Source organism: Rhinoderma darwinii, chromosome 4 (genome assembly GCF_050947455.1).
Source record: "Rhinoderma darwinii isolate aRhiDar2 chromosome 4, aRhiDar2.hap1, whole genome shotgun sequence".
NCBI classification, from domain to species: domain Eukaryota; kingdom Metazoa; phylum Chordata; class Amphibia; order Anura; family Rhinodermatidae; genus Rhinoderma; species Rhinoderma darwinii.
In genome coordinates, this window is record NC_134690.1 from 346,981,968 (window position 1) to 347,007,024 (window position 25,057).

The 25,057-nt window shown below is 40.8% G+C and overlaps 1 protein-coding gene across 1 annotated transcript in view; it reads left to right on the forward strand.

The window, feature by feature from the left end:
• The window catches only part of KIF26B (kinesin family member 26B), a 315,882-nt gene that overhangs the window by 281,290 nt on the left and 9,535 nt on the right, over window positions 1-25,057 (forward strand). The window contains exon 12 of the mRNA XM_075862905.1: window positions 1,128-4,479. Within this exon, the coding sequence (XP_075719020.1) occupies window positions 1,128-4,479 (3,352 nt within the window). The remainder of the gene's footprint in view (window positions 1-1,127; window positions 4,480-25,057) is intronic.

A 25,057-nucleotide genomic window follows, 5' to 3' on the forward strand; every position in this document is an offset into this window, starting at 1 on the left:
TTTAGGTCTTTATTTTTTATTCTGCTAATTATTTCTGTTATTTTACAAGCTTTACACTGTGGACATTGAGGCAGTCTTGTAAAATGGCCTTAAAGAGGCTCTGTCACCAGATTTTGCAACCCCTATCTGCTATTGCAGCAGATAGGCGCTGCAATGTAGATTACAGTAACGTTTTTATTTTTAAAAAACGAGCATTTTTGGCCAAGTTATGACCATTTTTGTATTTATGCAAATGAGGCTTGCAAAAGTACAACTGGGCATGTTGAAAAGTAAAAGTCCAACTGGGCGTGTATTATGTGCGTACATCGGGGCGTTTTTACTTCTTTTACTAGCTGGGCTTTCTGACGAGAAGTATCATCCACTTCTCTTCAAAACGCCCAGCTTCTGGCAGTGCAGACACAGCCGTGTTCTCGAGAGATCACGCTGTGACGTCACTTCCCCAAGGTCCTGCATCATGTCAGACGAGCCGGCACCAGAGGCTACAGATGATTCTGCAGCAGCATCGGCGTTTGCAGGTAAATCGATGTAGCTACTTACCTGCAAACGCTGATGCTGCTGCAGAATCAACTGTAGCCTCTGGTGCCGACACGATGCAGGACCTGTGAGTGACGTCACAGCGTGATCTCTCGAGAACACACTGTGTCTGCACTGCCAGAAGCTGGGCGTTCTGAAGAGAAGTGGATGATACTTCTCGTCAGAACGCCCAGCTAGTAAAAGAAGTAAACACGCCCAGATGTAACACACATAATACACGCCCACTTGTACTTTTACTTTTCAACACGCCCAGTTGTACTTTTGCAAGCCTCATTTGCATAAATACAAAAATGGTCATAACTTGGCCAAAAATGCTCGTTTTTTAAAAATAAAAATGTTACTGTAATCTACATTGCAGCGCCTATCTGCTGCAATAGCAGATAGGGGTTGCAAAATCTGGTGACAGAGCCTCTTTAACATGCAACTATATAATCTGGGAAGATATTGACAGCAGTTGTATTATACGTAAAGATAATTATTCGTTAGTAAAGCCCATTGGCATAAGGAACCATGTTACTTTAGTTTGCCCCTTTTTATTTAGTTTGTCTTATTTCGCATTTTTCTCATCTTAGATTTGACTTTTTAATCAACAGTATACGTCAAGTTCATCTGGAGGAGAGAGTTCCTGTGAAGAAGGGCGAATGCGCAGGCCAACTCAGCTGAGACCCTTCCATTCAAGAAATGTGGTTGACCCTGACTTCCCTCTTCTCAGTTTATCCAGTGACCCAGATTATTCCTCAAGCAGTGAACAGTCATGCGATACAGTTATTTATGTTGGCCCCAATGGTACAGCATTGTCCGACAAAGAACTTACAGATAATGAAGGACCACCTGACTTTGTCCCAATTGTTCCAGTTTTGCAAAAGTCAAAAAATGAAGTAAAACTGGAGGATGTAAATGAAGTGGCTTATAAGAAACCAGAGAGAGATTGTCTGAAATGTAATACTTTTGCAGAACTGCAGGAAAGGTTGGATTGTATTGATGGCAGTGAGGAAACAATTCGATTTCCATTTGAAGAACTGCCTGCTCAGTATAGTGGTGACCAATCAACCAAAGCTTTATGCCCAACCACAGAACCAAATATAGAAGAAAGCATTTCAGAAAATGTACAATCTGAGATAGATACCGGAGAAAATATTGCTGGGTCGGGTTATAAAATACCAAGAAATCTATCTCCAGTTCCACCTGGTAACGTAGCTAACACTTCTACTCCATCTTCTCCCAGGAGTGTTACAGGTAGTTGCGGAGTGCACAATGGAGCTTCCCAGTTAGTACAAAATGCCAGCTTACAGGGAAGCAGAGAAAGCCTGAACAGTTGTGGGTTTGTGGAAGGAAAACCAAGAGCAATGGGATCACCAAGATTAGGCATTGCTAGCCTCTCTAAAACTTCAGAGTACAAACCACCTAACTCTCCCTCACAGAGGTGTAAAGTATATACACAGAAAGGAGTCCTTCCTAGTTCTACTCCCCCACAATCTGGAAATAAGGATCCTGGATCACTCATGGAATCTCTACCACAACCAGAAATCCGGACACCTCCTGTGGGTATGAGCCCACAAATCATGAAAAGATCAGTATCAAATTCCAGTGATTTGTCTTCTGAATCGTTACTTGCAGAGCAGCAAAGTCCGGAGGAGTCCAAAAAGGAAGTTCTTAGTACAATGGTAACTGTCCAGCAACCTCTGGAACTAAATGGAGAGGATGAGTTGGTTTTCACTTTAGTTGAAGAGTTAACAATAAATGGAGTCCTTGACAATGGTCGGCCAACTAGTATCATCAGTTTTAATAGTGACTGTTCTCTTCAGGCCTTGGCTTCTGGTTCCAGACCTGTAAGCATTATTAGCAGCATAAGTGAGGACCTTGAATGCTTCTCAAACTCCGCACCAGTATCTGAAGTCAGCATTACACAATTCTTACCCCTTCCTAAGCCTGAATTAGAAGAAAAATGTCAAGAAGGTGGAAGCAGGAGGTCTTCCATCAGCTCCTGGTTGAGTGAAATGAGCACAGGTAGTGATGGTGACCAGTCATGCCACAGCTTTATTGCTCAGACATGCTATGGCCATGGCGAAGCATTGGCGGAGCCGCCTATTTCTGAATTTACAACTGCATTGCAGAATATTAGTGTAATGTGTACAAACAACAGACAGAAGCCAGAAATGGACAAAATGCTCATTCAGTCAGAAATATTTGAGGCAGTTGAGAATAATGCATCCCCTATTAAGAACTGCAGGATTTCAGCGGTAGGGAAAACCACAGTCACTATATCAAATATCTCAAGTTTGAACGGCTGTGAAAACTACATTCCAATGAAAACAAACATTACAGTTTATCCCTGCATTGCAGTGAGTCCTTTTAAAGCTCAGGAGACTAATGAATGCCTGCCAGGATTAAATCTGCCTGAAAAATTGTCACAGTCTGTAGAAAACAATTCTGGAGACTGTAAAATGGAACCTATATTCGATGATCCTTGGTTAAAACGTGAAGATGATACCAAAAGACAGAAAAATTGTTCAATTGATGGACAAATGCCTGAAGCTGATAACTGCGTAACTGACCGTGACTTGTACAGAAAGCAAAGTATGACAGACAGATTAAGCAGTAGCAGTGGAGAAGGCAGCATCTCGCCACTCTCTGAGAACCTTAGGAGAATTGTAGATGGGTGTGAAATGGCAGTAACCACACAGAGTCTAGCTCTGATAAGTGATTACTCACAAAGAGGCAGCCTTCCTAGAGTTTTAGAAAGATCATTTAAGGAGGATGAGCAGGATATTATGAGTTATGACTCTGAAAGTAACACTGCGGGATCTGTCAACCCACTGCAAATATCTAGGTCTACTTTAGAGAGACGATTTGCTTCTCCTAAACATTGCATTCTTACTCGCCCAAAAGGCACTCCACCTCTTCCACCAGTAAGGAAATCAAGCTTAGATCAAAGAAATAGAGCAAGCCCTCAGCACACAGCAAGTAGTCCATCAAAACACTCTCTCTCTTCATTACCTAGTCTTCCAGATGAACTTTACGGTAAATTAACAGGATTTAGTATGGACACCAGGAGCAACAGTAGTAGCAAGTTATTCAGTGCCAAACTAGAACAGTTAGCAAGCAGAACAAATTCTTTGGGAAGATCCAATGGAAGTCACTATGAATGCTTGTCTTTAGAAAGAGCAGGGAGCCTTTCATCAGTCAACTCAAGAATGATCCTCAGTAAAGATAGCACTTTGCCAAGGTCTGGGAGAAGTCTTAATCGAAGTGTCATGTCATCTCCAACAAACACGTGTCAGTCAGCAGGAGCTTCTCCAAAAGCTAGTCCTTCAAAAATATCAGCAGTAAGCAAACTACTTCTTGCCAGTCCCAAGGCTCGAAGCCTCTCTGCCTCTGCAACAAAAACCCTGAGCTTTTCTACAAAGTCACTTCCACAGTCTGTAGGACGAAGCTCAAGCCTTCCTCCAAATGGGAAAAATATGTCTTGGTCAACACAGTCTCTTAGCAGAAATAAAGGCTCTGGTCTTGCTTCAAAGTTGCCATTGAGAGCAGTTAATGGAAGAATCTCTGAGCTACTACAAGGAAGCACAGGAAGTCGAAGTGTACATTCACATGGAAATTCAGACTCAGATGAACGTGGAACTGTCCATGCTGAGGAGAAGCCAACTGTACACACTTTACCTTCCCCATATAGCAAAATCACTCCTCCACGAAAACCACACCGATGCAGTAGTGGCCATGGAAGTGACAATAGCAGTGTTCTCAGTGGGGAGCTACCACCGGCAATGGGCAAAACTGCCCTATTTTATCACAGTGGTGGCAGCAGTGGTTATGAAAGCATGATAAGAGACAGTGAAGCCACAGGAAGTGGTTCTTCTGCCCAAGACTCTATGAGCGAAAACAGTAGCTCTGTCAGCGGGAGGTGCCGAAGTCTTAAATCATCAAAGAAACGTTCTAATTCAGGTATGGTGCAATGGCTTTTTGTAATAATTTCTGGCCAATTATGTCATGTTCTATACAGTTGTTGTTTGCAGTAGGCCTCACTGTCATAATGTTTCCATATGTTTAAACACTACAGACTTTTGTACTTTTGCACATGCAAACCAGCCATGTATTCTGAGTGGCTGGTAATGTAGCTTTGTGGTTAGAACAACATCTGTACAGCGATTATACTCCTGCTTGTGTCTGTTTTCTCCTTCACTCTACGATTTTACTGATGGTTTCATTGGGTTTCTGTGGAATTTGCCTTAAAGAAGACCTGTTAGTTCTCCTGACATGTCTGTTTGAGTAAATACTTATTATTATTATTATTATTATTATTAATATATTTATTTTCCATTGAATAAATATTCTGAAACGTCTTTTCTTAGAACTTTGCGTTGTGCCGTTCCTCTGTTATTCCTCTTTGAAATGTAAGAATAAATTGACAACTGGGTATCACTAGTGCCTATACAGTCTGACACTGTCCAATCAGTGCTCACAATCTCAGACTGTGTAGGGACAGGTCTCTTGATAAGGGGAATGGTAACACCCAGTTGTCAATTTATTCTTAAATTTTGAGGAATGGGACAACGCAGAGTTCTAAGGAAAGATTCTCCAGCATCGTGATTTTATGAGGAATACATGCATTTACTAAAACTTCCATGCCGTAAGAGCTGACAGGTCCTCTTTAATAATCTTTTAATACTCTCCTAGCAGCTTTCTGCTATTAGTCGAACAGATTAGTACGATAACTTATGTGGTCTAATACCAATCAATGTAAATGATGTAATTTCAAGATCGGTATTGACCATCATGGATCTCTAATATGGTAATAATAAGCAGAGTCTTGCAAAATCCCTGACTTTGGACTGAATCTACGAAAAAAAATAAAAAACTGACATCCTATGGGTCCTATTGTACTCAATTCACTTTTACCATTACAGATAGAAGATAACAGACATTTTGTGTATGAGCAAAAATACTGGGTTAACATATGACAGTGAATGTACAATGATGTTAGTATACACATAATAATTTCAGGATTATGTTACATAAGACATAAGTGGTACTGTAATATAGTCATCCGACCTTTACCCTTTACATGAATCAGCTGCTGGAACACTGTTGGTGTTGACATCACCAGGAGAGAAATTGATTGGAGGAGCAGCTGGGAACCGTAAAATTGTAGCTTTATGCTATGTTAGTAATCAATAGTACACAAAAAGGGTATGAGAAAATGGCCTTGGATATAATTAAGCAATAAACTTGATTGCACTGGTTGTAAGATACTGTACTGTGCTTGCATTATGCTATAGAAACAGTAGATAAGGTCATTTGTCTTTTAAAAGCTAATAGACTACAATACTGCATAAAATCCATATTGCTTAGAGCCATCCCGTTTATGTCAATTTCATCAGAAAAAAATGATACTATAGTTTTAAGGCAGTTTTTCCTGTAAAAAAATAATGTTATCATAGTTTTATATAGGAGTTTTAAGTGTATGAGTGCAGTATCACAAATGTGCAGGTTCACTTTAAAAAATTATGGCTGAAGCTAAATGGCCTGTAACAAATTTGTCAAATACTTTCATTAGCTGTTGAACTTTGTTAGACTATGAGAAAAACAACAACTTTTCAGTCTGCACCATTCCCTGACATCTATTATGAGGCAATTAGGGGGCGGTCCAGACTACACAGCCAGACTGCTGCATAACCCATTGTGTTATATCAACTCTATCTCCTGCAGCATCCTCTCCTGGTCAAGCAAAGGTCAAAAGCTAATGAAAGTATATTACAAATGTATTTATTTTTAGGTTGTACCAGAAATTTATGGAAAGTAATTTTTTTAGGCAAATCATCACTTTTAGGCTGGGTTCACACAGAGTTTTTTGCAGGCGGAAATTCTGCCTCAGGCCTCATTTACACGAGCGTGTGCGTTTTGCGCGCGCAAAAAACGCTGCGTTTTGCGCGCGCAAAAGGCACTTGGCAGCTCCGTGTGTCATCCGTGTATGATGCGCGGCTGCGTGATTTTCGCGCAGCCGCCATCATAGAGATGAGGTTAGTCGACGCCCGTCACTGTCCAAGGTGCTGAAAGAGCTAACTGATCGGCAGTAACTCTTTCAGCACCCTCGACAGTGAATGCCGAACACAATATACACCAACCTGTGAATAAAAAAAGACTTTCATACTTACCAAGAACTTCCTGCTTCCCCCAGTCCGGGCTCCCGGCCGTTGCCTTGGTGACGCGTCCCACTCTTGTCATCCGGCCCCACCTCCCAGGATGACGCCGCAGTCCATGAGACCGCTGCAGCCTGTGATTGGCTGCAGCCTGTGCTTGGCCTGTGATTGGCTGCAGCCTGTGCTTGGCCTGTGATTGGCTGCAGCTGTCACTTGGACTTAACTGTCATCCCGGGAGGTCGGACCGGAGTTATCGGTAAGTCAGAACTTTTTTTTTTTTTTACAGGTTCATGGATTTTCGGAGCGGAAGTCACTGTCCATGGTGCTGAACCAGTTTAACGCTTTCAGCACCGTGGACAGTGACTGTCTCCTGACGTCGCGTACCCGAACATTTTTTACCGGTTTCGGTCAAAACGAGTTTGGCCGAACCCGGTGAAGTTCGGTGCGCTCATCTCGAATTTGACACTCCGTTTGGATGTTTGTAACCTGAAAAGCACGTGGTGCTTTTCTGTTTACATTCAGGAGTTTGACAGCTCTTGCGTGATTTTCGCGCATGCAACGCAGGACCGTCAGTGTGGCATGCGTTGTTTTCACGCACCCATTGAAGTCAATGGGTGCGTGTTGCGTGAAAAACGCAAGAATATAGAACATGTCGTGAGTTTTACGCAACGCACTCACGCAGCGCAAAAATCACGCATCGTCTAAACAGCCCCATAGACTATTATAGGTGCGTACGACACGCGTGAAAAGCACGCGCGTCGCACGCGCGTATAATACGCTCGTGTAAATGAGGCCTCAAAGTTCTGTTTGGAAGTTTCCTCTGCCTGCACGCCGATTTTCACGGCGTTTTTCCCAGCGTTTTTTGCCCACGCCAATTGAGCGCCGCAGGCATAAAACTCAGCGAAATACGCTTTCTCTGCCTCCCATTGATGCCTGAAGATAGGGCATGTACCTTCTTTTTCCCGCGAGACGGTTTTACCGCTCGCGGAAAAAAGACGCCTCCGCCTCCCATTGAAATCAATGGGAAACATTTTCAGGCCGTTTTTGACGAGCTTTGCGTCAAAAACCTAGTCAAAAAAACTCAGTGTGAACCCAGCCTAAAGATGAGAAACATGATATACTTGAGTCTGCAGCTTTGGGCGCAAAATGCATTGCTAAAATGTTGCAAATAATAATGTGCTACATTTTAGTGGAAAATGTGACACTTTTCTTGTTGCTTGCCAAATTTGAAAGATGTAGAGAAAAGTGGGTGTGGTATTGATTTCCAGACTATCTAACAAGTAAAAATGTAAACAATTTTATTAAGAGGCATGCACATCTTAATACATTTAGTGTAAATCACTCCAACTATCTTCTTTACTTATACTGATGTAAAAAAAAAATGCCACTCTTCGTAAATGTGGACCCATAAAGTAATTTTTACATAGGTACCTTATAGCTTCTACGTGCACGATATTCTTATACATTTTCCTTAAAGTGCATCATTTATGGTAAAAAATTATAGCTTTGGGTCATAAAAATTCATTATCCTACACACTGGAAATTGTGCATAAAATATGATCAGCAAAAGCCCTATTGTGCCTTGTGTAGGTCATCTTCCATTTATATGAGAAATTTTAACTGGATGCCGACGCAGGACGAGTATGCCCGTCATGAGTGTCAGGTTAGTGCCGCTCATACGGCTCATACACCCTAAGGGTATGTTCACATGTGCACGTCCGTTACGGCTGAAATTACGGAGCTGTTTTCAGGCGAAAACAGCTCCTGAATTTCAGACGTAATGGCATGCGCCGGCGTTTTTCGCAGCGTCCATTACGTCCATTTATTAAAATAAATTAATAAAAACTGCAGCGGAACTGCTTTTTTTCTGCATTTTTGCAAAAATTAAAAATAATTTAAATTAAATGCTAATGTATATGTATAAAAAAAACAGCACCTACCTAAAGTACTACTTGTTCTGCAAAAAACAAAGCCTCATACAGCTATGTCGAACAACAAAAAAAGTTATGACCGACAGGATGCAAAGAGAAAAAAAAAAATAGTTCTGGCCCTCAAGGCCAAAATTGGCCCTGTCCTTAAGGGGTTAATGTACTCCTTCCAAGGGACTACACATATGACTTTAATCCTAGTGAGTCATAGTCAGCATATGATTATCCATCTCGTATAATGGATAGATTTCGGCAATATAATCACATTAGTGGACAGGTCACTGCCTCCCTCACAGTCAGCACACTTAACTCCTTGCAACCATTTTACTTATTGCGACAAAATGTTCTATCTTCAGACGATAAAGAAGACTAAAAGAATAAAGGAAAGGAGTTCTCAGAAACCAGTTATGTACTATATATTTATGTAAGACATGAGGAGCATATGTTCTATACATAAAGTAGAATTACAGAATTCCGCATTATAAACTGGATAACAAACACCTAGTTATCCAATAACAAAGTGAGGGCAGGTTAGACAAAGTAGTATTAGGAGGAGAGGAAAACAGTGGAGGAGAAGAGGAAGGCAATGGAGGAGGAGGAGAAGAAGAAGAAGGGAATGGAGAAAAGAGAGGCAGAGGTCTAAGTCTCCTAAGTAGGTTTATCATGGACCCATATGAAGTATGCCTGGGATTCCTTGCACAATTCTCTAAAGAATTTGTCCCCCATATAATTGTCTAGGGTAACCAACTCCTCCATATATTGTAACTTATGAAAAGTTTCAGATGAGAAGACTTCCAATGTCTGGGTATCACCAGGTGAACAACCTAAATAAATAAAAGAAAGATCACCTCTGACATAAAGTACAATATGTCACGAGTAAACAGTCTCAGAATTGCTCGGATAGGCAAAAGCATTCTAAAGTTATTACCACATAAATTGACACGTCAGATTTAAAAAATTCGGCTGTCAGGAAGGTCAAAAGTGGCTGCAGTGGCAAGGGGATGAAGGGAGTTTGTCCAACGAAAAGAAAAACATCTTATTATCTTCCTTTCATTATTGCAGGTTTGCAGTCCCCGTCGCGTGGACCAGAACTGCGGTGGCACTTCGACACAGGCTCCTAGGGGAAGGAGCTCTCCCTTCCTCTCTGTATGTCAATGACATGTAGGAAGAGGCTGGCTGCCTGGCTCAATTTATCAGCTAAGCCAGCCCCTCCTCTGTCCCAGCTGATTCAGAGACCGAGAAAGGGGGCTGACTTAGCTGATGAATTAAGCCAGGCAGCCAGTCAGCCCCTTCATCGACACACAGAGAGGAGGGGGAACTCCTACCCCCAGAGCCAGTTTCGACACATCAAGAACAGCATCTCTGAATTTCCCGTTCCACGCAACGGGGACTGAAAACCAGCGATACATGCAGGTTTAAAGAGGCTCTGTCACCACATTATAAGTACCCTATCTCCTACATAAGGAGATGGGCGCTATAATGTAGGTTGACAGCGGTGCTTTTTATTTAAATAAACGATCTATTTTTACCACTTTATTAGCGTTTTTAGATTTATGCTAATGAGTTGCTTAATGCCCAAGTGGGTGTATTTTCACTTTAGACCAAGTGGGCGTTGTACAGGGGAGTGTATGACGCTGACCAATCAGCGTCATGCACTCCTCTCCATTCATTTACACAGCGCATAGGGATCCTGTAAGACTGGGTTCACACGACCTATTTTCAGGCGTATTATGCCTCGATTTACGCCTGAAAATAGGGCTACAATACGTCGGCAAACATCTGCCCATTCATTTGAATGGGTTTGCCGACGTACTGTGCCGACGACCTGTAATTTACGCGTCGTCGTTTGACAGCTGTCAAACGACGACGCGTAAATTGACTGCCTCGGCAAAGAAGTGCAGGACACTTCTTTGCAACGTAATTTGAGCCGTTCTTCATTGAAGTCAATGAAGAACAGCTCAAGATTTACGAGCGTCACAGACGCCTCGCATAATGCGAGGAGGAACTTTTACATCTGAAACGACAGCTGTTTTCTCCTGAAAACAGTCTGTCTTTTCAGATGTAAAAGACAGTTCACGTGTGCACATACCCTTAGATCGCTATGTGCTGTCTTATACTTACACATTAACGATACTGAATTGTTTAGACAGTGAATAGACATTCCACGGAATGTCTATTCACAATCTCTGCACTTCGTTACTGTTTCTATGGTAGTTACAGCCGAGGAAGCGTGATCTCGTTGTAACCTGTCATTTACCGCGTAATCTCGCAAGATTACGCGTCCTCTGCTGTAACTACCACAGAAACAGTAACGAAGTGCAGAGATTGTGAATAGACATCCCGTGGAATGTCTATTCACTGTCTAAACACTTCAGTATCGTTAATGTGTAAGTATAAGACAGCACATACTGATCTAACAGGATCCCTATGCGCTGTGTAAATGAATGGAGAGGAGTGCATGATGCTGATTGGTCACTGATTGGTCAGCGTCATACACTCCTCTGTACAACGCCCACTTGGTCTAAAGTGAAAATACGCCCAGTTGGGCATTAAGCAACTCATTAGCATAAATCTAAAAACGCTAATAAAGTGGTAAAAAGATAGGTTTTTTAAAATAAAAAGCATTCCTGTCACCTACATTATAGCGCCCATCTCCTTATCTATGAGATACGGTACTTATAATGTGGTGACAGAGCCTCTTTAAAAAAGAAAGTGTATTAGAAACTTTCTTCATTTCAGAAAAGAAAAATGATAAATTGTTTTTCTCGGACAAACCCCTTTAATAATAATAATAATAATATTATTATTATTATTATTAATAATAATAATAATAATAATATATGAGTGAATTTCTGTGTATTCCCTAATAGCGGATGTAAAGTACCTCAAAACCAGATACTGTTAAACAGTTCGATTTGAAATACCTTCGTAGGATATAAATTTATCTAAAATGTCCACACTGAAAAGATATTGAAATGTAGCATGGTTCTTGCATTTGCTACATCCAGTCATCTTATGTCATGGAAAGTATTCTTATCTTACCTTTGGCTTCAAAGTAATTTAGCAGTGAGATAGTAAGCGATCTCAGGGGCTGGAATTAGTTCAGTCATGAGATGATGCCCTGTAGCAGTATGACAGAAAAGAATCAAAGGCAACAACTCCCACAGCCCATTCTTTTCCAAATGGGATTTTTTTCATTACGGCAAATCATAAAAAGGGCAAGTAGTATAGGAGGGGAGATCACTATCTCCTTATTGGTATTCAGCACTCCTGAGCCCTGTATACTGCTCTCTACAATTCATAGTACTCCAAAGATTATATCAGTCAAGATACGCTCATCTCAGGTCACGCAACCTTGTCTGGCTTATTTATGGCTGTTGTGACCAGAAACATTTGTGACATAAATGATCATCATATATCGGTAGATATCCCTGCATGGAGACTCGCACAATAAAGGATCATTGTGAAGCTCTAAATCAATGTTTAACCCTTCAGAAGCCATTTACCACAACTCTGTTTAAATAATGACATTTATACACCTTCTGTGAAGTTTTTGTTTGTTTTTTGAGTATTTTTTTAGAACTTTCACCTGAGACAAAATTTAAAAAAAAGGACTGAAATTAACTGATCAAGTTATCAATTACAATTCCAACAGGGGAAACCCAAAGTTCTATGCTGCTCCACACCCCTGCCCCTTCACTTACAGCATTATTGATGAAAAAATAACTTTGTATGTGTCCAATGCATCTATAGACAAGATATGTGTACAAGCCTTCCTTGTCTATGGATGTCTTGGATGTAAATCCAGCAATGCCACTTGGGGACTGGATTACTCTAGAACATAAATTACATTGTGCGAGTACATTCTGTATTATCCCACAAGAATCCTTCGATCAATTCTTCCCATGTCAGCACAACTTTACAAAAATCTGCAAGCTAGATCCATACATCTACTTTTAGTTTTTCTCAAGATCAATTGGTTAGGAGTATCTATAACTGTCTATTGACTTAAACTTTTGGGCCATAATAAATCTATAGCCAGCTTTGGCCCATAAGTGGGCATTTATTGACTATTGGAGGTAATGAATATAATGAGTCTTATCAACTAGGCCAAATGGATAATACAGTTTCCTAAAATCCTCCCTGTCATATGCATTTAAATACATGGTGTGTCCTAAGTTTCCAACTATTCCTCCAATCTGAATAGTTGAGATCAGTTTTGGCAGTTCAGTGAGACTAGGACGGTAAGGTCATCGCTGTCCAGTGGAGAGGTATTAGCAATCTTGCTGATGTGGATAAGTCCTATTTCTTTTTTTATTTGTAAATTTTTCCCTGGGAGTGGCCATATTCGAGACACACACTTCCTTCCTGAATCTCCTGTGTAGTTAGTACAGCAGGGAGTGAGCGCTATGTGGCGGTTAAAATTAATTGGGTGTAATTGACAGAGGAATCTCAAAGATTATTACAGTCTCTATTACAAGCCCCTCCCGAAAAGAACAGGGAACCTGAATACAGAGCCTTATCTGTATATATAGTGTATAATGTTATGGCCCTTGAAAACGAGCGATCGTAGTATTGATCACTCATCCCTATACATAACCAATCATAGCTCCTTGTGAATCATAGCTCCTTGTGAATGGAGCAAACGAGCGCCGATCAACGAGCTGTCTTGTTGATCGGCGCTCGTTTGCTCCTTTTACAAGGAGCTATGATTGCTTATGTATGGGGACGAGTGATCAATACTACGATCGTTCATCCCCATGCATTGTTGCTGTAGAAAAAGATAATACTTATTGTTACATAAACTATACGATCAGCCGATGAATGAGTGTTTACTCGGGCAATCAGGAACGAGTGTTCATATGAATGCTCGTTTGCCCAATCATTGGCCTGTGTAAAAGGGCCTTTACTATCCTACATTAGGCCTCATGCACACATCTGTGACCTTTTATACAGACCATTGAATAGACCATCCGTTTTTTTAACAGACCATTGAATAGAATGAGTGAGACTAACCCGCAAAAACTGTTCTGAGTTTTGTGGATCGGGCGCACGGATTCCCCAAAAAAAACCTATGTGTGCATGGCCCCATAGAAATGAATGGGTCAGTGTGCTATCCGTTAAAAAAAACGTATAGCACTCTGAGGAAAATGAAGGGTTTTTTACACTGGCCGATAAGCGGTTGGTGCAGCGAGCAGCGATCAACGAAACATTTGCGCTCGTTTGCTCCTGTCACATGGAGCTATGGTTCGGGACGAGCGGTCGTTAGTCCGATCGCTCGTCCCTATCCATTACTATCATGTCGGCAGAGCGTTTCCCTGTTTACACAGGGAGATGTGCTGCCGACAACGCTAATATTTAACTTTTTTAAAACGATACGACTAGCAGATGATCGCGCGTTTGCTCGTTCATCTGCTGATCGTTCCCCTGTTTACACAAGGCAATTATCGGCAACAAGCGTCATAAGAACGCTCGACTGCCCGATAATCATTGTTTGTAAAAACCCCTTAACTGATGTGTGCATGAGCCCTTATCTAGTCTTTCAGTAATACAATAGAGCTGTCATTAACTTGTCCACCCTCTAATGATAAAAAGATTATTCTCTTCATCCTGTGCCTGTGTATACAGCAAAGCTGACAAGTGAGCTGCAGAGAACAGGACATATCAGCCTATTGTGACAGCTATAGTAGCCAGTGTGAAAACTGTAATATTTTAAGATATTTTTTTATGTGGATATACATATAAAATAAGAAAACAACAACATTTTTAAAAATATATGTGTAAAATCAAAACCTGATTTAAATAATATATTATTTTCTGATAATATATTCCCCTTAATTCTAACTGGTGATATTTACCATATAGATAGCACCTTATAGATGTCCTCTATTATTCCTATACAGCGAAGCTTCTTTTGAGGGGCCTTCATGTTCCTTAGTGCTTCGGCTTCATAGATGTTCTGTATTATGTATTCTGATGTCCTTAGTGCTTCATCGACATTCTTGATTATTTGTATGCAGCGAGGCTTCTGTTGAGGGGCCTTCATGTTCTTTAGTGCTTCATAGACGTTCTCGATTATTCGTATACATCGAGGTTACTGTTGAGGGGCCTTCATGTTCCTTAGTGCTTCATAGACGTTCTCTATTATTCATATACAGCGAAGCTTCTTTTGAGGGGCCTTCATGTTCCTTAGTGCTTCGGCTTCATAGATGTTCTGTATTATGTATTCTGATGTCCTTAGTGCTTCATAGAGGTTCTCGATTCTTCGTATACATCGAGGTTACTGTTGAGGGGCCTTCATGTTCCTTAGTGCTTCATAGACGTTCTCTATTATTCGTATACAGCGAAGCTTCTGTTGAGGGGCCTTCATGTTCCTTAGTGCTTCATAGACACTCTCTATTATTCGTATACAGCAAGGCTTCTGTTGAGGGGCCTTCATATTCCTTAGTGCTTCATAGACGATCTGTATTATTAGAATACAGCGAAGCTTCTGTTGAGGGGCCTTCATGTTCCTTAGTGCTCATAGATGTTCTCTATTATTCGTATACAGCGAAGCTTCTGTTGAGGGGCCTTCATGTTCCTTAGTGCTTCATAGACGTTCTCTATTATTCGTATACAGAAAGGCTTCTGTTGAGGGGCCTTCAGGTTCCTTAGTGCTAAACTGTCTATTAAGACAATCACCTGCCTAATCCTTGAAACACATTAAATAGTTTTATTTTCTTCTAACTAATGGTTTTATGTATTATTTATTCTCATAATACTATTATATAGCTTTCCCTCATTATTTCTCCTGTAAGGATGACATCACGCTGGAATATATTAGTGTGCAAAAATCTTACCAAAAATCAACTATTTATGCAGGTTCTACTCTAAGGTCAACATTTAAGTGCAGCCGTTGTGTGAATACTTAAACCCATGTTATTTGCAGCTTCTATAATTAAATTGGAGCGGTAAGTGGAGCGCTGATGCAGTACAATTATTGATAGCGCTATTTTAATAAATTGTTGAGGTCAGTGCGAGTGCAGAGGTGTGCACTGTGTATGCTTGACCTGCCTTAGCAGGATCCGTAGGGGATTTGATTTTATTGCTGATGAGAATCATAAATCTTTGGTTTGGGAAAGAACATCTCAGCAAGTTGCAGTAAGGATCAAGACATTTTCATTATCCTGTAAATGCACAACCTCATATAAGCTGGTTGTGTGTCTCCTAGCAGCAGAATAACACAGCTATTGAAAGATCAAATTGTTTGTGTCTGAGCTTGTGTCGGGAATCCTCTCACACTTCCTGCACCCTCCTTCTGTTCTCCTAAGTGTCCCACACAGAAGAGTTAATAGCCTACCTGAGATTAATGGAGGTGATGACAGCTCATCCTGTGCGTAGACAACTTGTTACTGAATGAATGCAGACAATGGAAGATGATGAATTCTAAGTGTGAGTTTCCCATCTGGACTTAAAGGGGTTTTCCGGTTTAAGCAAATAAAGCTTAATCACTGTATAAATGATAAAGATCTACAACTTTCTAATATACTTTGTGTTTTAATTCCTCACCATTTTTAAAAAAAAAAGTGATTTCTGTCAGTAATTTAAAACACTCTTCTTTACATTCACAGGCTGCAAACCCATTACTAGTTCTCCTCAAAGCTAAGAAGTAGACACAATGCATCCCGTCTAGGCAAAGTTCTGTGAGCTAAACACTGCACTGCAGGCTGCACAAATCTCTCTGGTAGTTTGCGACAATGCATCAGTCGAGCCCAGGCTGTTTAGCTCACATAGTGTATGTATATATACATATATATATATATATATATATATATATATACACTACCGTTCAAACGTTTAGGGTCACTTAGAAATTTCCTTATTTTTGCAAGAAAAGCACAGTTTTTTTCAATGAAGATAACATTAAATTAATCAGAAATACACTCTATACATTGTTAATGTGATAAATGACTATTCTAGCTGCAAACGTCTGGTTTTTAATGCAATATCTACATAGGTGTATAGAGGCCCATTTCCAGCAACCATCACTCCAGTGTTCTAATGGTACATTGTGTTTGCTAACTGTGTTAGAAGGCTAATGGATGATTAGAAAACACTTGAAAACCCTTATGCAATTATGTTAGCACCGCTATAAACAGTTTTGCTGTTTAGAGGAGCTATAAAACTGACCTTTCTTTGAGCTAGTTGAGAATCTGGAGCATTACATTTGTGGGTTCGATTAAACTCTCAAAATGGCTAGAAAAAGAGAGCTTTCATGTGAAACTCGACAGTCTATTCTTGTTCTTAGAAATGAAGGCTATTCCATGTGAGAAATTGCCAAGAAACTGAAGATTTCCTACAACGGTGTGTACTACTCCCTTAAGAGGACAGCACAAACAGGCTCTAACCAGAGTAGAAAGAGAAGTGGGAGGCCCCATTGCACAACTGAGCAACAAGACAAGTACATTAGAGTCTCTAGTTTGAGAAATAGACGCCTCACAGGTCCTCAACTGGCAGCTTCATTAAATAGTACCCGCAAAACGCCAGTGTCAACGTCTACAGTGAACAGGCGACTCTGGGATGCTGGCCTTCTGTGCAGAGTGGCAAAGAAAAAGCCATATCTGAGACTGGCTAATAAAAGGAAAAGATTAATATGGGCAAAAGCACACAGACATTGGACAGAGGAAGATTGGAAAAAAGTGTTATGGACAGACGAATCAAAGTTTGAGGTGTTTGGATCACACAGAAGAACATTTGTGAGACGCAGAACAACTGAAAAGATGCTGGAAGAGTGCCTGACGCCATCTGTCAAGCATGGTGGAGGTAATGTGATGGTCTGGGGTTGCTTTGGTGCTGGTAAAGTGGGAGATTTGTACAAGGTAAAAGGGATTTTGAATAAGGAAGGCTATCACTCCATTTTGCAACGCCATGCCATACCCTGTGGACAGCGCTTGATTGGAGCCAATTTCATCCTACAACAGGACAATGACCCAAAGCACACCTCCAAATTATGCAAGAACTATTTAGGGAAGAAGCAGGCAGCTGGTATTCTATCTGTAATGGAGTGGCCAGTGCAGTCACCAGATCTCAACCCCATAGAGCTGTTGTGGGAGCAGCTTGACCGTATGGTACGCAAGAAGTGCCCATCAAGCCAATCCAACTTGTGGGATGGGCTTCTGGAAGCATGGGGTGAAATTTCTCCCGATTATCTCAGCAAATTAACAGCTAGAATGCCAAAGGTCTGCAATGCTGTTATTGCTGCAAATGGAGCATTCTTTGACGAAAGCAAAGTTTGAAGGAGAAAATTATTATTTCAAATAAAAATCATTATTTCTAACCTTGTCAATGTCTTGACTATATTTTCTAGTCATTTTGCAACTCATATATAACTCAAATATGTGTGAGTTTTCATGGAAAACACAAAATTGTCTGGGTGACCCCAAACTTTTGAACGGTAGTGTATATCTATCTATATGTATATATACACGCATGTATGTATATATATATATATATATATATATATATGTAAATATTTATATATAGATATATATACATATATATATATATATATATCTATATATATACATATATATATATAACTATATATATATAGTTATATATATATATATACATACATACATACATATATGAGCTAAACACCTAAGAAATATAACTTTGGTATCTCTTGTTTGAATTTTTTCACAACATAGGCACCAATGTTTGAATATATATGAAGAAAAACATATAAGAAGTAGGTCAGTATAGATAAGTTAGCTATAGATTTCATGTATTTTTACCCATCAATGTCAGAGCATTACCCACATTTTCATAATTATCTTTGTGTTACTTAGAGATATTGTAATTTTTTTTGTTAATGTTTCAACGACAATTTTTGAAAATTTACTACAGAAAGTGGAGTCTTTGAATCAGCTTTTCAGAAAGTGATAGTAAACTGTCATTTTGTCACCCTGTTCATACAGTTTACTGAGCGATAAAAGTCTAGACGAGACACCAAAATATCCCAACACACCCTGATGCACGTTCCGCAAGGAATTATCTTTTCCTTGGGAAGCATCACGTCGCGTTATTGTGAGCTTCTTTGGTGTCTCGTCTAGACTTTTATCACCGGCCCTTATTGATATGCCCCCTTTTTCACATGGGCTGTCTAGTTACTATTGTTCCCTAGGGGATCATTACAGATTTCTCTTTTTCCATACATCCTTATTCGCAGCGTCCTGTTTGATATTTTGCATTGTACATATAATTACTTACATGGAATTACATAACTTCTTGTGACATCAGTGTTGCCCACAATTTTCAAAATAAACAGTAGACTAAAGAAGGTACAAATATAAATTTATTTCAGGGTTTCTGTATGTAATTGTAAAGAAGAATTAGTTTGAATTTGCAACCTAAAATTTTTATAATCTTTTTAACAGACTAAAACATTAATCATTCTTAAAGATAAAACATTCCATGTGTGTAATAATAGTAAAAAAAAACATCTTTCACGCAAAACAAAGACGCAAAAATAACTTAAATAGCATTAAAGTGTTTTAATAAGTTATAACGTTTAACCATCACGACTGAAAAATTGCTAAAAAGTGTTTGGTTACTAAGTAGAAAAAATACGTGCTAGATTAAGAGGTTATGAAATAAAGGTTGATCCCTGATAGGTTTCTATTGGAAACATAATCGGTTTTAATTCGTTTATTTGTATGTATTTTTCCATTCACTTACAGCTAATTTCTGGTTTTGCTCTAAAAACAAAAACAAAAAACGCCATGTGTGATTCCAGCCTAATGCTTTTCTATCTTATATCCTGACTAGCTGTAGTCAGCAGCTCTGCACAGTATAATTTCGGCAATTATAGGCTTCTGGCACAGCCAGTAATTTATGTTGGGCCCCTATGTGTAGCAGTTGGTGGCAGCTCATATTACAGCTCTCCATGGAAAGACAAGTTCCATCCTGTTGTGTGGCGGTATGACAAACACTATTGCATTGTTACCTGTGTCTTTCCAGCTAAGCTTATCAGTGGTTTGTCATATCAACCACAAACACCAGGGAGTGATGAATGGAATCCAAATAGAATTTACAAATGTGAGAACACTTCGATCTTTCAGCTGAGTAATGCTGATCGTGTCAGTCATAGTGTCATAAAAAATACCCAAGGCGCCTTCCTACTTAGTAAAACCACAAGAAAGTGTCCTCACCGTGTTGTTTCTTGCTTTCTCATTCAAAAATATCATTGGTAGGATTTAGAAGTAAAGGTTATTTTTGCCAAATCTCCAAAAACAAAACACAAGTTTTTTTATTTACATAATCAAATTTTTGTTAGAAGAATTTTCAAATGTTACAAACAGAAGAAACAACACAGATTTTTTTTGAATATTAGAAATCATTGGTGTAACTAGAGTTCTATGGGCCCTAGGGCAAAATTTTGCACCTGTGCCCTTTCCCCTTCTTATTGTTAGGATGTGCAGGCCCCAGTGGCGTTGCGAGTTTAAAACACAATATAGCTATAAGACAATTCTCTATGTATTATAATATACCTCTAAATTATACAGTCATAAAGTTACCACATAGTACCACTTGAGTTAATGGAAAAAAGAAAAAAAGTAGCAAGAAAGCCACAGAGTGCTCACCCAATATGTTCGTGTTGGGATCTGTAGTTCCTCATTGGAGTGCAATGAGGAGGGGGCTTGCAGGCTGGCAAGATATTCACACGAAGTAGGAAAAATGAAGTTCCTCAGCACATCCATAAAATATAAAAAGAGCTTTATTCGTTCATCGTTCATAGCATGAGTAAGAACAGTCTTGTTTGAAACGAGTAAGCTGTAATACGCCTAACCTGTGCGCTCGTTGGATTTTTTAAGATGAACGAATAAAGCTCTTTTTATATTTTATGGATGTGCTGAGGAACTTCCTTCTTTCCAACATAGTACCACTAGTCACCGTACAATGCCACCATACGGTTACTAAATAATACCGCCGCACCATGACCACATATTACCACTACATAGTGACTGAATTGTCCCCTATACTGTTAATGAAAAAAATCTTCTATACAAAGACTAATATTAACACCATATAGGGACCATATAGTGGTAGATAGCTGTCCTGCACAGATGGTCTGCAGACCATATAAGTGAATACAGTACAGTCACAAGTGACGTCTTCTCAGAATGGATTTGTTTACCTTCACTTTACTTCTTCATCCGGACCAGACCACCATGATGACTTCTCCCGGTCCCGACTCGTCTCTGCAGAATTTACAACACAGACATCGGTGGCTCCTCGCTTTTCCATCAAACTCTCTACCTATTCCCATACAGTTAAAGTGCCCCCTTTAGACCTGGCACTGTAATAGTGCTCTTCTTAGTGCCCTACAGTAATAGACCCCCCCAAACAGTAACAGCGCCACCACACAGTAGTAATGTCCCCCTTTGTGCCTCCCGTACAAAGTAGAAGTAGTAGGCTTTTGTGTCCCCCTATGGTAGTTTTCTTTTGTGCCCCAATATAGGGGGTCTAATGTAGTTAGGTGACCCAATATATTAGTTAGGCCCCCATATACTTGATAGGTGCATCCAAATAGTAGTTAGGTACCCCATACAATAGTTAGGCCCCCATATAACGGATAGATGTCCGATTTAGTAGATAGGTCCTATAGTGTAGTTAGGCCCCCATATAGTAGTTAGGCCCACCATATAGTATATAGGTGACCCCATATAGTAGATAAGTGCCCCATATAGAAGTTCGGCCCCAATATAGTAGCTGGGCCCACCATATAGTAGCTAGGCCTCTCATATAGTAGTTAGACCCCCTCCTCCATTAATAGTTCCCCCTTCTGCCTACTGTTCAGCACAGGCGGTGCGATGTAGTGATGTCGGGACGTCAGGCTGATGTCATTAGTGTCCTCAGGAACCTCTGGTAGGCAACAGGCCTAAAACAGCCTGTGGCTTACTAGAGTTAGTAGCAGGGCAGGGAGCCAATGGCTCTCTGCTCTGTCATAGTAGGCAGCGCTCGCACAGGGTCCTGGGACTGGCAGTCCTACTTACCCTCCAAGCATGGTCGTGGTTGCTACCTTTGCGACTGCAATCATTTTGCCCCTGTAAAAAATTCAGTTACGTTCATTGTTTAGTAGTTATTGACATCTTGGCTTCTACCTACTAATTGTTACATACATTGTTGATATTATTAGGATTCCAAAATAATGGGTCCTATAAATTGTACTGTAGAAATACTGTATATCAATACTATTCGATGCAGAATTACTTACTGCGATTTGCTGAACACAGGGTGTTACATGGTTGTCACATGACTCTGTGCACCTGCCAACTGAGGCCTGATGTGGAAAAATTTGTAACACAATGATAACAGAAGCTTGCTGCTATAATGTAGAAACTAATGCCATGGACAAATTTCAAATATTAGGGCAGATATATTTTCCTTTATAATGCTGCATGTGCAGGTAGAGCAGATTGTATTTTCCACTCACAGTGCATCTCAACTTTTTTAAACAGTCTGCAGCTCTGAACTATAACACAGGCTGTAACTCAGTACTGTAACCTAAAATGGATCTGTCATCATAGTATCCTGGCCAAAAGTTTTGAGACTGACACAAATTTTGGTTTTCACCGTGTTTTTAAATCTTTTAGTCAGATATTTCTATGGTATACTGATATACAATTATAAGCATTTTATACGTTTTTAAACTTTTGACAAATACATCAAGTTTATGCAAAGACTCAAAATTTACAGTGTTGACCCTTTTTTTTTCAAGTCTTCTGCAATTCGCCCTGGCATTCTGGATATTAGCTTCAGGGCCAAATACTGACTGATGGCAACCCATTTTTGCCTAATCAGTTCTTGGAGTTTATTACAATTTCTGTGTTTTTGTTTGTCTACCCGCTTTTTGAGGATTGACCACAGGTTCTCAATAAGATTGAGATCTGGGGAGTTTCTTGGCTATGAACCCAAAATGTCAATGTTTTGTTCACCGATCCACTTAGTTATCACTTTTGCCTTGTGACATGGTGCTCCATCATGCTGGAAAAAAGCATTGTTCAGCACCAAATTGCTCCTGGATCATTAGGAGAAGTTGCTCTTGGAGGATGTTTAGATACCATTCTTTATTCATGGAAGTGTTCTTAGGCAAAATTGTGACTGAGCCCACTCCCTTGGATGAAAAGCAACCCCACACACAAATGGTCTCAGGATTCTTTACTGTTGGCATGACACAGGACCCATGGTAGTGCTCACCTTTTATTTTCCGGACAATCATTCTTCTAGATGTCCCAAACAGTCTGAAGGGGGCTTCATCAGAGAAAATAACTTTAACCCAGTCCTCTGCAATCCAATCCCTGTACTTCCTGCAGAATGTCTGTCTGTCCTTGATGTTTTTCTTGGAGAGAAATAGCTTCTTTGCTGCCCTTCTTGACACCAGGCCAGTGCTTCACTCTTCGTGCAAATGCACTGACACCTGCAAGCTCTGCACTGGTTTTGAACCGATCCCGTAGCTGAATCCTCTTTAGGAAATCGGTCCTAGCAGTTGCTGGACTTTCTTGGGCGCCCTGAAGCCTTCTTCACAGCAATTCAACCTCTCTCCTTAAAGTTCTTGATGATCTAATAAATGGTTGATTTAGGGGCAATCTTACAAGCAGTAATGTCCTTGCCTGTAAAGCCTTTTTAATGCAAAGCAATGATGAGCACATGTGTTTCCTTGGAGGTAACCATGGTTAACAGAAGAAGACAATGATTATATCCATGGCCGCGGGCCGCCAAGCTCACTCACCTTCTGACGACCGCAGCCATGGATCTGTGAGCGCTGGCCCCATCTTCTCCTCAGGAGATGCCAGCGCTCACTTCCGCTTCTCTCGGCCGGGTCCCGTAAGGTGTGCACGCACGCTCGTGCCTTTCTCTTAAAGGGCCAGCGTGCGCACCTGAGTTAAAGTACCAAATTAGCCCATGAGCACCCTGGACTATAAGAAGGGCTCTGCCCCTTTCTGCATTGCCTGAGCTTTGTTGTCATTATCCTGGTCTGTCTTTGCAAATGGTCTCCTAAGTGTTTTCCAGTTCCCAGTGTTTCCCGTTCCTGCTACCTGTAACCTGTATCCCGTGCTATCCTGGTCCAAGTGCCGTATTGAGTTGGAGTCGTGCTGCGCTGAGTACCATGCCTATCCTGCTGCACCACGCCTGGTGCCTGCCTGCTGCCTAGTCCCAGCCGAGCCTGTCTTGCTACTGTCTGAGTTACCACAAGTACACCTATACGAACTATAGACCGTGACCTGTGTCCTGTTGGTCAGCTGCCATACCGTCAAGGCGATACGGCCCAGTGGGTCCACGTACCCAATGTGACAGATTCCAAGCACCACCCTTTTTTAAAGCAACCAGTCTGCTATTATAATTCAATTAGATTGACAGGGTGATATCAGCTGCCTTGTCCACATTAACACTTTCTCCTGAGCTAACGAGAAGATCACTGAAAATATGTTAGCAGGTCATTTTGTGGCAGGACTGAAGTGCAGTGGAAATGTTTTTTTTTTGTGTTTAAGTTAATTTTTATGGCAAGAAATGACTTTGCAATTAATTGCAATTCATCTGATCACTCTTCATAACAATCTTAGAGTTGATGCTTTGTGAAAACCAAAATTTGTGTCAGTCTCAGAACTTTTGGCCAGGACTGTACTGTGCTGCTCTGTGTAAGGGCAGCATAGTATGTTGACAGGTCCCCTCTACTATTAGCCCAACCAGCACCAAAAAATATTGTTCTGTTTGGCTAATAGAGCCTATCAAAGTATACAGTGGACTCATAGTTATATTCATGAGGGGAGCAACTCCCCCCACCCCACTCACGAGTGTATTTGTATATGTACACAGCAGCCGTCAATCACTAGTGACAGAGGGGTTGGAAGCGCTTCCATTATGAAAACAGAGGACTCAAAACTATGAGTCCACTGTATTCTCTGTGTCACGACGCAGGGTGTGGACCCACTGGGCCGTAACGGGTAATGGGGTAGCAGCTGGCCAACAAGGTACAAAACAATATCTATAGTTCAGAATGGGTACCTGAGGCAATGTAGACAGTAGCGGAAGCACGACTTGACTTTCACAGCAGGTGGCACCGTGGATGCAGCAGAAGACACGACTTGACTTTCACTGCAGGTGGCACCGTGGATGCAGCGGAAGACACGACTTGACTTTCATTGCAGGTGGCACCGTGGATGCAGCGGAAGACGTGACTTGACTTTCTCAGTAGATACGATAGCACGGGATACAGGGTACAGGCAGCAGGAACGGGTAACACTAGGAACTGGAAAACACTGGGAGACCATTTGCAAGACAAACTTAGGTATACAACAACGCTCAGGCGAGGAACAGGCAGAGACCCTTTTTATAGTCCAGCAGCCATTTTGGCTAATTATTGGTTGGTGACAGCTGGACGCGTACTGGCCCTTTAAGGCCGTGCACGCGCGG